The 12,673-nt window shown below is 42.0% G+C and overlaps 1 protein-coding gene across 1 annotated transcript in view; it reads right to left on the bottom strand.

Moving 5' to 3' along the window:
- Nucleotides 1–12,673, bottom strand: part of AMDHD2 (amidohydrolase domain containing 2) — a 296,791-nt gene that overhangs the window by 176,189 nt on the left and 107,929 nt on the right. Inside the window, exons 2-3 of the mRNA XM_069646953.1 lie at nt 8,292–8,428; nt 7,639–7,778 (exon numbers count right to left, since the gene is read on the bottom strand). Coding sequence (XP_069503054.1) covers nt 7,639–7,778; nt 8,292–8,428 — 277 coding nt within the window. The remainder of the gene's footprint in view (nt 1–7,638; nt 7,779–8,291; nt 8,429–12,673) is intronic.

The raw sequence follows: 12,673 nt of genomic DNA, 5'->3' as shown, positions 1-12,673 counted from the left end.
TTATTAACAATTATCTAAAACGGGGCGGTTACAACAGACAACAATGGACGTTCACTCTCAACGATTTTCTCATATAAACATCCTTATATGCAAAAAATATGTCAGACGTGACATCATAGTAGGTGGCAAATAATAGAAAACCTATCAAAGGCTGTGATAGGCTTAAGGGAAACATCTACGTATACTTTGCATATGGACTAGGATTGTGATTGGCTACCCACTGTCAGGTGAGCAACTGATCTATGACACAACGTCCTGTTCTATTATTTCTTGTCCCACATGTTGTTGTGTGTTATGTTGTAAAACCCTGAGACTATCAGCAGTCCAGGATCACACATCTTTTGTCTAAATGTATGTATAATATGTTAAGAGACTGTGTACATATGTAAGGAGATTACCTCGACATTGTAGAGGGAGGTACTTAACAGTTACCCCTTATTGTAAAAACAAAAACCGTCTGTTTCTGTCCTTGGTTGATCAAGAAGACATATGTACTACACAATGTTTTTTCCTTTGTCACTCATAAAATAAATATACCCAGAAAAAAACTTGCTGTTTGATCTCACAGCCTTATTACTAGTTTATATATTAATAGGTGGACAACTTATGCCTACCTCCAAAAACATGTCATCTTCAACACTATTAAGTACGATAGGGTTTTCTCAATGGATACCTTCTTTCGAATATCCGCTGCGGTATTGGCACAACTGCTGGTGTCATGGTACGAGCTCAGGCCTCCAACATCTAGAAGGTAGGGGGGCGGGATTTCCTGCAGAAGCATCTAACTGCTCCTCTACAGGATCCTTCTTTCACACAATGGGGGGGCGCACATCTGCTGCCGTGGGTCACCGCCTGCCTCAGTCCTTTATTTTGTGGTTATTTCTGTCGCCCAGCCCGCCTCTGATATCGGTTGAGCGCGGCTTGCTGAATTGCCCCATAGCGGAGCAGAGAACTACACATCCTCACTCACTGGCAGCCATTTTGGAATCTGGACTGTCTTTTTAAACAGTAGGCCAGCTGCGCAAAATAGGAGGACACAGTCCTATTTAGATGTGTTGTTCATGTAAAATAATGGAGGGGTGCAGACTTCATCTGTTCGTTTAGAATCTGTTCCTTTAGAATATTTCAACATCATGTTGCCCTTTGAAAACTATTAAAATGGCATTAAAGATATATTTGAAATGCCAAAAAGCTTAGCATGCAACATTTTCTCAACGTGTTGGTTGTGGAAGTGGGATGCCAGCTGATTTATGCGGAATTCTAGAATACTGATCCCAAAAATAAGATTTCTGTATATGGCTAAGAGACAAGTGGGACATTAGTACTTATTCATGATTACGGCATCAATGCCATGTCCTAAAATAATGCCAGTGATGATCTTTGGTATGAGGCTGCCACTTGTCCATGTCATTATCTTGAAGAGGATACGCAAAAGAGCTATCAATTTAGAGTCCCACGGGAGGCTGGAAATAAGGTAATAAAATGTCCTACCAAGACTGAATCTGAGCAGAGACATTTTGAATTTATAGGGTTAAAGAAGAACTTCATAGCAAAGCAAAAGTATAAGAAAAAATTATGGTAACACCAGAACAGTATATCATTTATGTACTGAAATATGAAATATGCTTAGGCTTTCCTGTTTTCAGTGAAATCTGATAAACACCGGAAAAACACCCCCAGAAGAAAAAGTGCCTCCCCGGGTTAAACTGAAAAACACAGATTCCCCTTTCCCAGTGGTGCCTTAGTATGAGCAGGGATGGGATGAAGTTTGGAATTGAAGGGGTGGCTGGAGAGGGGGATTGGCGGACAATAGGTAAAGGGCCCCACTCTTCCCAGGTATGCTTGTTTGCTCTCTCCCACTGCTTCCCCTCCTGTCCCCGGACCGGATTCAAAAACACTGTACATTCAATGTTACATCCTTTTCTTTGTAAAAAAAATAAAATGTATTCATATGTGGTCAGAGCTATTTTGAGGAACTGTAGACAAATTGAAGCCATTTTTATGGTTGATGATTCATGTCTTAAAATTGGCTAAAATTCCTCAAATGATCACTGACAAATATTTGTATTTCAGTGTCTCCGTCTGTGGTCAGAGACCCTCTGTGTATGTGTATCTGTCTGGAGGAGAGCTGAAAAGTGTCTGCTGTCTGACGGCTTTAAACGGAAAGCTGTGTGAGGCTTCCAAGTACAAGGCTTGCATGAGGCCACAGTGTCCCAGTCGCCTCCCAACCTCATGTGGCTCTCTAGAACACCCGCACCCAGCAGCCCATCAGAAGCTGCAGGCCCTTTAGTTGCTGCTTAGCACTTTTCTTCTTCAAATTAGGAGTGATTTATAAATGATGGCTCATTTAAGGGATACATGTGGGTGGACCGTTTAACTTGAGGGCGGGCGTAACCCCTCGAGTTTTTTTGAGGATGGCACGCTTGCTCAAGTATATGGCTACCAGGATTTTACCCAGGTTGTCATGTTCCCAGTGCAGACGCTTAGCCACAAGAAAACAAGACTTTTCTTGTATTGGGATTTTGTTTTACAGGGAATATTTCACTACAGATTGCTGGGTTTAAAAAGGTGAGCACCTTTTATACTTTTCCAGCATTTTTATAGGAACATTTCCTCTCTGTTTATTTTTCCGGGTGTACATAATTTTTTTAAAAGTGCAATGCTCTTTTGTCTTGCACATTTCCTTCCAAGGGGAAGGTAAATTGACTACATTTGTATATTTCACTTAAGATATGTTCACTTACTGTGCGTAGATTCATGGGTGCCAGCTTTTGATTTTCGCTATGGGGACAAAAGTTCCCACACAGAGTGAAGCGAGAGAGAGCCATGCTCAAACCCCAGTCAAAACAACACTTTTTACAGCACATGTTGCAACAGGAATAGGAAAAAAGACATATGATTTAAAGGTATAAACATATAACATCTCAGCAACAATCGCCTAACCTGCTGAGTTGCCTTTGAAAAATTCTGCCCTAGGATCCGCTGATATTCCCAAACCAGGCCAACAGTTCTGGCCTGCTCACCCCCTCCAATCAAGTCTCAGGGGATACATTAATGAGACTCCCTTCTCATATTGTAGTGAGCAGCACTTGATAAACAGTTATCTGCTTGGAGTTTATTTATTTTGACAGCCAAAATAACCCTTATCTCCACCAAAGTGAGTACTCCCTGGCAAATCCTTTTATCATGCTATGCCTTATCTGCTAAAATTAGAAGTCTGTACAATGTGGAAAGGTCGTTTTCACAAATCAAAGTCTTCATGGGAAGAAAAGAAAGGGAAAAGATGGTTAAGGAGTCCCTAAAAAAGTATTGCATCATTTACTACAATAATTTTGACTTGTAGAAATATTAGATATTACTGGATCAACACATTCATCTTTATTATTCAGAAAGTGTTCATAACATCTTGCTCTAAGAGACATTACCCTACTTATGTACGCAATGAAACAATAAAGGAATATTTGTGTGTTTACACTGGAAAAACAGTTATCCGCGATGTATTGAAGTGGGCAAACGGGATAACACTAATAAACACAGATCCTGAAACTTTTTGAAAACACTGAAAAAACACCCCGTAAGTAAAAAAATAACCCCTAAAACAGGAAACCCTAAATATGCTGTTTCCGTGATCAAAATCGATGCACTTTAGAAAGTACTTGAAACTGCAAAAAAAGCACACAGGAAAGGGCCTAGTTCGACGCATTATCCAATGCCATCACTCAGACTGCAAAGTACTTGGGGACATGCCTTCTTGTTTAAGTGGCATCCAAACTAAAATGTAATATGCAAATTGCTATAAGAAACCCGAGGGTATTCTCACTCCTAGACCTCTTGGATTCTCTGCGCAGTGGCCAGGAAAAGGCCATTGCTATTAGATCCCGACCCTGGGGGGCGGAGAAACGAGGGAGGATCACCTGGGTGGAGGGACCTTGGGGACTGAGAGTGGGGTGCCCTTGTGCGAGACATGGTATATCCCTTTCCCTAAGAGGGAAAGAACTTAACCTCAGCAAGTATTTCTGAGGAAACCCCAAAGAGCACCAATCCGTCATCATGTCATGTTCTGTCTTCCTCAGCAGAGTTACTCGGTATCCATCTTCCCCAGATAACGACAGTCTTAAAACAAAGGGCCACAAAATCTGAATCCCTAGGGGGACAAGCAAAGGAAGGGTGTTAGCCTTCAGCAATAAATCTATTTCTAGATCCCTATCGGAAGTGTTACTCTTCTAAAGGGTATGGACACGTTGCAAAATGTTGTCCAACAAATAGAATTGACCTTCCCAATGTTCTATCATCCAGAGAACCTGACCAGACTCAACAAAATAAGGCGGAAAGGTTGGAACCCTCATGTAATAACAGGTTGGATACACAACCTCAGGAAGGGCTGTTAGAATGGAATTATAACCTTAAGAAATTTGAAGGACAGGAAAAAAAGTTAGGAAGCAGAGAAAACCTTATGCCTTTTTATATACTGGAGGGAAAACATCATACAAAGTCCCAGTTACCTTAGAGGAAAGTCTTGTTTCGGCAGAACTGGATACCGAAAGTAAGGAAACTGCCATAAGAACTGGGATACTTCCTCAGGGGTGGAAAGAGGTTTGAAAGAAGTTTGAAAAGAGAAGGTAATCAGTGTATATGGCCATACAAAGAGATACCTGTTAACCCAAATCCCTGTTACCATTTTGGGAAAGAAACTAGACCTGACTGAAGCATTGATTTTCAACTTGCCAGCTAAAGTTGCCATTGGAAGGGATATCCCTCAATTCAGCCAATGGGCTTCACAAGTAGCCTAAATAAATTCCAAGATTTCTCGCTTATGAAATTAGAACTTCCCCAAATTAAAAGAAGAGCTAGTAGAGAAGAAAGTAGCAATTCTTTGGAAATAAAAGCAATATCCCAACCAAGATGATGTAATTTAAGGAATATGCAGGGTGCCTTGGACCGTCAACCTTGTTGCTCCACAGTTGAATACCAGAAAGGCACAGAGCAAAGTAAAGTGGACTTCCTCTCCCGGTTTCCCTGTGAAGCACCCTGATCCAACCAGCATTGGGGAAGGGTATGTGAGAAATCGGAGGGTATTTTCTTATATTTATTTTTTTACTGTATTTCAGCCTATTAAAATTGGTCTTTCACCAAAAACAGTACAAAACAAAGAATAAAATTCAAATGACAAAAATAAATGTACAGTACAATAGTAAAGATCAAAATCACAGTAAATAGTGACAAACCAGTTTTAGCTATGGTTCCTCAAATCTGTGTTCCCTCCAACCTTTTGGTTACTACACACACAAAAGCATACAAGGCTACAACCAATTTCAAACCATTACCCCACATTAACCTGGCCCAAAATTACTCTGCAAGTTCCATGGAGCGCAGGTAACGTAACCCAACGTCCCCGAAACCAGCACGCAGCAACACCTGAGGGTATTCTCAATCCTAGACCCCTTGAATTCTCTGCACCGGTGGCCAGGAAAAGGCCATCGCTATTGGATCCCGACCCTGTGGGTGGAGAGGCGAGGAAGGATCACCTGGGTGGAGGGTGCGTGGGGAGTGGGGTTACTTTGGGTGAGACATGGTACCCCCCTTTCCCTATTGAGAGCCAACCCAATGCTTCCCCAACCTTCATGGGCTGTTATAAGCCAGTTGCCCTCATTTCTCCACAACTGACACTTGTTAGTACGGGGACGAAGAAGAGGCAACTAAGAGCAATGAAGACATGAAGACCATGCTCTTTTACCACTCTGGTACTGGGACCAAGAAGATTCCTGCCAAGAGCTGTAAGGGTCCGGCATGTCCCATTAATTGTGGTCAGACATGGCTAATTGAACACTCACACCTGCAGCCTGTCAAGGGGCTGCGGGTGTATAAAAGGAGCTCAACAGATCATCAGAGGAGACAATAGGCACGACAGGAGCAGATTTAAGGAGGCCAGGGCAACCAGCAGAGAACCTTCCTAGAGCAAGATGCTGGGGAGAAAGGTGGTCCATGGAAGCGTGGTCTGGGAGCTGGGACTCCCTGTAGCGGGGGGAATGAAGTGAGGGAAGCCATGTGGGAAGCCATGCAGGAAGGCTGCCCCTTTAACTTATGCTCACATTGCTCATTCCCGAGGGGGAGGCCAAAACAGGAGAGCCTGAGGGGCAGAAGGTCGAAGCCTGGTGGGAGCCTGTCCTTGGAAGTCAGAGACGAGGTGCTCCAAGCTGCAGCGAGAACTTTCAAAGTGACTGGTGAGTTTCTGGTGGATGGGAAACCCGGTGCGCACGTGTGTGAACTTTGTTTACAACAAATACCTTGTATCGGAGGGGTCACGTCTCTCAAATGAGCACGTTTTTGAAAGTAAGTCTCTGGTCTTTCATATGTTCAATTATTAAATAGCCATGAATACTTTGTATCAGAGTGGTCGAGTGAGTGCGACATGAAACAAGTTTTCGAAGGTCTCCTAACAATGGGCAATCCATTTAAAGTGAAACGAACAAACATTGAACATCTAAAACGGAACTACCAAACATTGAACATACAAAGCAAAACAAACAAAAACTTAACAGCAAATAATTCTTGAACGGCAGAATGTAAAAATGAGTTGCGTGTGAAATCCACAATTATTGAATACCAAACAGAATTAAAACTTTACGAATAAACAGAATCAAGATCTTTTTTAATGTTAAGAGGTAACGGGACGTTAAATTCAAGCACGTTCCAAATTTAAAATAACTTTGAAGAATAAGAAAATAAAATCTGAAGTCTGCTTTATAATGGAACTTTAAACTTAAACAACAAAAAGAAATGTAATTTCAAACTTGTGTGAAAGCCACAAGCTACCAGAGCAAATATTTGAAAATGGAAACAGCGGAACTGTAAAAATTCAAAAAATGAAAGCAAGGATATTTTCTTTTGAACTGTGTTATCTAACCAAATTATACCTTGGGCAAGGGAATCCTTGAGATCTGAGACATTTGCAGAAGTGAGGATGGAGTCTCATGGTTCCCTTGTGTTTTGTGGCTTGCAACTTGGGGAAGGGAACACAGAGTATTGGTTAAAACTATATCTTCTTGAATCCAAGAAAGGTAACCAAGACTTTTTGTGGAACTGCTTTATACTTGGTGAAGGGAGTTGAAAGGAAGCTACAAGCTGGAAGAAGCTCAGACTTTTGTATTGAACACACTTTTCCTTTGGTTACTGACATCACTACACATTGTACAGATATAGTTGTGTGGGCAAGCATAGGTTTTGGGCATAGACATATTCCTAAAATGAACGCTTTGAATCAGACTTTCTATAGTTTTATTTACATAGAGATAGGCGTTCAAACATCCTGACATATAAGCTAAATAAAAGTGTTTGTTTGAACTTGAAAGTCTGTTGTCCTACATGAGGCCTTCACAGAGTTATGTAGTGACAGGAAACATTTTTCAAATAGGGTATTAACTTCCTTGCAAATGGCTCTAATTTTGTCACATCCCAGTGATACAGCTAACCTCGTCCCCAATTACTTAAATTCTCATTAAATAAAAATCTCTTTGTTGATCTTAATTTGTTTAATTTTAAGAAGATATCTCAGTAGGAGTGCTTATCTCTGCAGAGGAGTTTCAGTTAACCACCTTAAACAGACTAAAGTAGAATGCGAACAAATCAGTGTACACTCACCTGGTGGTACACTGAGGGTGGAGAGGTCACTAGAGTTGGGCAGAAGGAGGTCGCACCATGCGACAGTATCTTTTTGGCAACCAGAGAGATCCCAGATTTGACATCCTCAGTGATGAGAGAGAAGTCCACCCCATAACCACCTGAAATTAAGCCAGAAAAAGCAGTCTGGTGACATTAAATCACAGTTTGCATTTATTAATAGGTAAAATAATACGATATCTTATAGGTGATTGTCCTCTTATTCCTAGGAACTGTACTCGATTCACAATGAAGATTAAATGCACCAGATGATTTGCCCTTCTTTTTTGTAGAGCAGTGCTGAATATGCAAAGTGGAATATTACACCTTGATTTCCTTAGTTAGGTTATGATCCAAAGCAATTACCTTAAATGTACTGGGAGTCTTGGATATTGTCCATTTTTTAACAGAGATGTAATTTTTTATATCTGAGCACCAATGAAACGTGCTGTCAGATTGTAAGGTGTAAAAAAAATCAGAATACCATTAAAGAGGGCAATCACAATCTCAGCCCCAGATTTCCAATAACTGGGATTGCCTCTTATTTGGGAAATGCAGTCTAGGCGCAAAAAGGACATGCCGCAAAAGTTTATTTTCCCCATTCCGAGCAGTGTTTGGAGTAGAGTAGGCCTTACCGTTTATTTGCGTGTCGATGAACCCAGGGGCCACGATACTGCCTTTGCAGTCCAGCCGGATGTCAGCGGATCCCTTCTCATCGAAAAACAGTTTCTCTGGATTTAGGATCTTCCCCTCTCGCACCCATAGATCCTCCCTACAGAAGAAAGAACCATTGGCACTTAGGGTGTACTCAATAAAGTGGCACATGACTATCTATTCAACGACAGTTGCATGAGAGACGTTACATGGAAAGCATGACCCCTTTCCATTGTGGCTCCAAAACTCAGATGAGCAATTCCAGACTGCCAGACTATCTGTAAAAAGTACACGAGAAAGTGATGCGTGGTAGGTTTTGAATTAATCAGAACCAGAGATAGTGCTGCAAGCAAACTTTCATTGCATTTTTTAGCCCACCTTCTTCATTACAGAAGAGGACCAGCCATTTGAAAATCAATCCTGCTACCAACAAAAGCAGTCCAGCCCACCTGCTAGGCTATGCCCTCTGCATGGAAACACAAGCAACACCAGTCATTTTTCAACCTTCTTGGTCCTCATCAGTGAGGTGCAGGTTAGCACCCTATGGCGCAGCAAGCAAGGGAGCCATGTCACATCTGGACATACATCCTCCACCCACCACATTTTGGTTTTAGCTTACCTCCTTGAAGTGAGAAAGTGCATGGCAAGAATAGGGTTTCCTGCGTGTCGCACCAAAGGAAATTGGTTTTATATATTTTTTTGGTTCAGAGACAGCAACTTTTGGTTTTAAAGCTATGATGCTTTCTATTCCCACAAATGTACTGAGATCTACAGACTAACTAGGGGTGATGTCACCCCACGCCCATGCCTGGACTGACCAGGCAACGCCACAGGGGACCTACAGAGCTCCACCAAGTAATTCTAAAAGCAGGACTCGGCACTTAGCAAAAATACCATTTTCATATCATGTTGCTGAGGCCACCAGTGGGCGATGACAGTTTGGCAACACAGTGAGTGTGCTTCATCCCACAAGCAGAAAAAGCCTAAACCTTTTGCAGTCCATGGAAGGCTGAGGCACAAAAGGTAGTGCATAGAAGCGCAAACTGCTGTGCATCAGACTTCAGGGTTCCTGACTACAGACTGCAAATGGGGGCAACTGGAGCCTGCGAGAGGGGTTGAGGGAAAGCGGATCCCCACCAAAAGGGACAAGAACAAAAGACCAAGCCTATGGGTTTGCAGGTGCTGTCTTTTGTTCACAGCCTTGAGACTAAGATCCAGCTAAACCTAAGACATAAGCGCAGAACAAGTTACCATTTTCCTATAAAAAAAATGCAGTAAACAGTTGAATCGTGGGGAAAGGGTACAAGAATTCTAGGTGGAAAAAGACATGTCTAATGATAGTGTGCAAAGACATTCCTAGATAGCATTAAATAAGGTGAGGCCTGAAGGCTGGGCATGTGCCTTTGACATTAGCTGGGAAACCAGTTTGACACAATAAGGGTTACAGGAGACAGTTATGATACACACAAAAAAAGAAATCATCCGAGCACCTAGCTGAGATGATAGGGAGGACCAACAAGATTAAGTGGCCTATATAATAAGATGATAGTATCGGGTTGATCCAGTCTGCGCAAACTATGTGATCTACAAAGAAAGCTTCCATTTAAGAGCCATATTTATCGGACAGTCTGGCCACAATGTACAGCATTTCAGCCATTGCTTCAATTTCAAGAACGTTTGTTCTAATATCCAAATAACGACAATTGTCCAAACGACAATGCACTGCCTCTTTAATTTATGGTTGGGCATAAAATGGTGAGAAGCAAATGAGTGCCCTGCTAGAGAGGAGTTTAATCTGCCTAGATTTGAGGAAATGAGGACCAGTTTTAGTCTAGAACCTACGAGCAAAGGGTTTTCAGACCAATTCTTTGCTCAAAAGAAAGTCAGTGCAGGGCCCAGAGAAAGGAGGTATGCTCTCATGGTTATTTATTTTGGAGTAGTTGTAAATGATAAATCTTTTTATTCAAGACCATGTTATTAGAGTTGTATTCGATGAGCCTGGATTGGACTTATGTCTGGATCACTTCAATTGTCTGAGGCATTTCAAGATACCAAATAATTCATTTTGATGTGAAGTTAGAAATTAAAGTTATTGATATGCTCTTTAAACCTCTGAGCTCCACTTCTCACCATTGCTTTCAACGGCACTTGTCAATGTGGCATGATTGGTATTGGATGGAACTTGGGCGTAATTGTGTCAGCCTATATGAAGGGTGATACAAATCTTATCGGGCCATTTCTTTGCTCAATGTATGTGAAACGTATTTACCAAAGATTATTGGATTGGGCTGTGAATTACATTTTAGCAAAGGCAGATGGGGAGCTTTAGGAGACTCTTGGAACTCTTGATCATGTTATCAACGTATTCCTTCTGGTGGGAAAGAATTTCTTCTTAATGAAAACGTCACATTTTAGGGCATTTAGGAACATGACTTAAGCCTTCAATCTAGTCGATATGCCATGGTGATGGTGCATCCTGAGCATTTTGAGTGTGCCACTCCCCCTTCAGAGATGCACTACTTCACCAAGACGCTAAGACCTCAGGGAAAGTTGACTGTGGAGGTAGATGGGTACTCCAACTCTACATGTAAAGCTTTAAGTGGAGGGTTTGAGTTGTGCGATTGATACTAGCAAAATCGGTGTGTGTCAAACTCACCGCAGCCATTGCACCACATTTGCTGAAGGCATATTTTACCTCATTTTTTGCAGCATTTGTGAAGGGGGTTCCGGGTAAAGAGCTATTTTTGGGGCATTTCAGGGTTGTGGGAGGTGGTGGAAGGATGTAAAAGTGGGTAGGTGTGGCTTCTCCAGCCCCCCATAAAATTGCTGAAAACAATGCAGCGATATGGCCCATGCAGCGAGTTGTCCCTGATACAGCAAAAACACCCTAAGCGCTCCAGTTTTACCGAATAAACATACTACATTTGTGGGTAATTGGTACTTAATGATTAAAAGCGAATTCCGAAATGTTAATACTTGGGGCCAGGTAGAACTTGTCCTTCACACTTTTTGATAAGAATGGGAGATTGAAGAGGGATAGGGCATTTGTTTATCAGGGGTCTCCTCAGAAAACCTTAAAGCGACTGTCCTAAACCGAAGCAGTCTACTGTGGTGGCACGATAGCTCAGTATACCAACTTTCTCTGAAGACAACCGGTGGACGGAATGGTACATGTCTACCGGGCTAAATCTCGCGCTATCACTCTGAATGGGGCAGGCCTAACGTGGCAATGGCTGTACTGAGAATGTTCAGGTTAATGAAAATGTGTTTCTTACAAAGGTCTTACACTTAAGCTGTTCCGACTATTGTATTTGCCATCCAGGGTAAATTTTATGTTGGTTAAATCTTTGATTATGTGTGACACTGTCATGGGTGGATATTTGGTGCAATACTAGAGCTGGCCTTTCCTGAAAGAATTGTCCCTCGAGGATTCCATGAATGGCATGCATTAAAAAAAAAAAAAAAAAGGACAATGAGTGGTCTCAGCTTTTTACCTCTCCTGATTGTGCCACCATAGCACGCATGTCTGAGGGGAGATCTCGGTTTGGGGATAGTGTCGGAGAAAGGAGGGACGATTTGGAATCAAGTAAAAATGTCCAGTTATTTCCAAATGGCAAGACAGACGCATATCTGGCCAGTATTTTAACACCTATGGAGTGGAAGTGGTTGACTTGCTTTAGGTTTAACTGCCTAGTGTCAAACTGCTGGGAGCTGTTTAGCTCCTGCTTATAGCCTAGGACAGCCTGCTTAGAGTTACCCCAACTGATAACAGGAGCTACTTTTGATTCCCCTGGCCAAATGGCGCCATACAAAACTTGGCCAAGTGACATTAATTCCATGTTTGGCAAAGAGTATAAATGACACATCTGATGGATACTTAACGCACATCGAACATATATATAAACAGAAAATAAAATAGAGTCTGCATCTCATGCACAAGTTAGGTTTGCAGTGTGCTATGTACTGGCACCTGTTTCCCCGAAGGTAGCTCCTGACCACTGGGTGATTCGCAATTCCTTCCCCCCCGAAGCTGCCTTTAGCTTCTGCTCATCAATTTATTTTCAATACCTGTGTGCATCCTCCCTAACCAGGGGTCCAGAAAGTAAAGATTGATAAACACATGCAACAAAGCCCAGAGGGCTGCTTGACAAATATTCAGCAAAGACACACTGCTCTGCAAGGCTGACAGACACCTGATCCATGATACTATGAGCCCAGAGGCCCACACAAGCTTCATTCTTGGAGAGCTTGGAGTATGTATTTTTCTCAATTTCATTTATTGGTTTTGCAACAAAATCCTCAACATAGGAACAGATTTATCAAGCCTCAAAATGTGCCCTCGCAACTAGCCATTGGAGAGTGA

The sequence above is a fragment of the Ambystoma mexicanum genome, chromosome 2q (genome assembly GCF_040938575.1).
Source record: "Ambystoma mexicanum isolate Mex_15411 chromosome 2q, UKY_AmexF1_1, whole genome shotgun sequence".
Classification (NCBI taxonomy): Eukaryota; Metazoa; Chordata; class Amphibia; order Caudata; family Ambystomatidae; genus Ambystoma; species Ambystoma mexicanum.
Note: the sequence above shows the minus strand (reverse complement) of the source record. Positions and strands in the feature narration are given on the sequence as shown.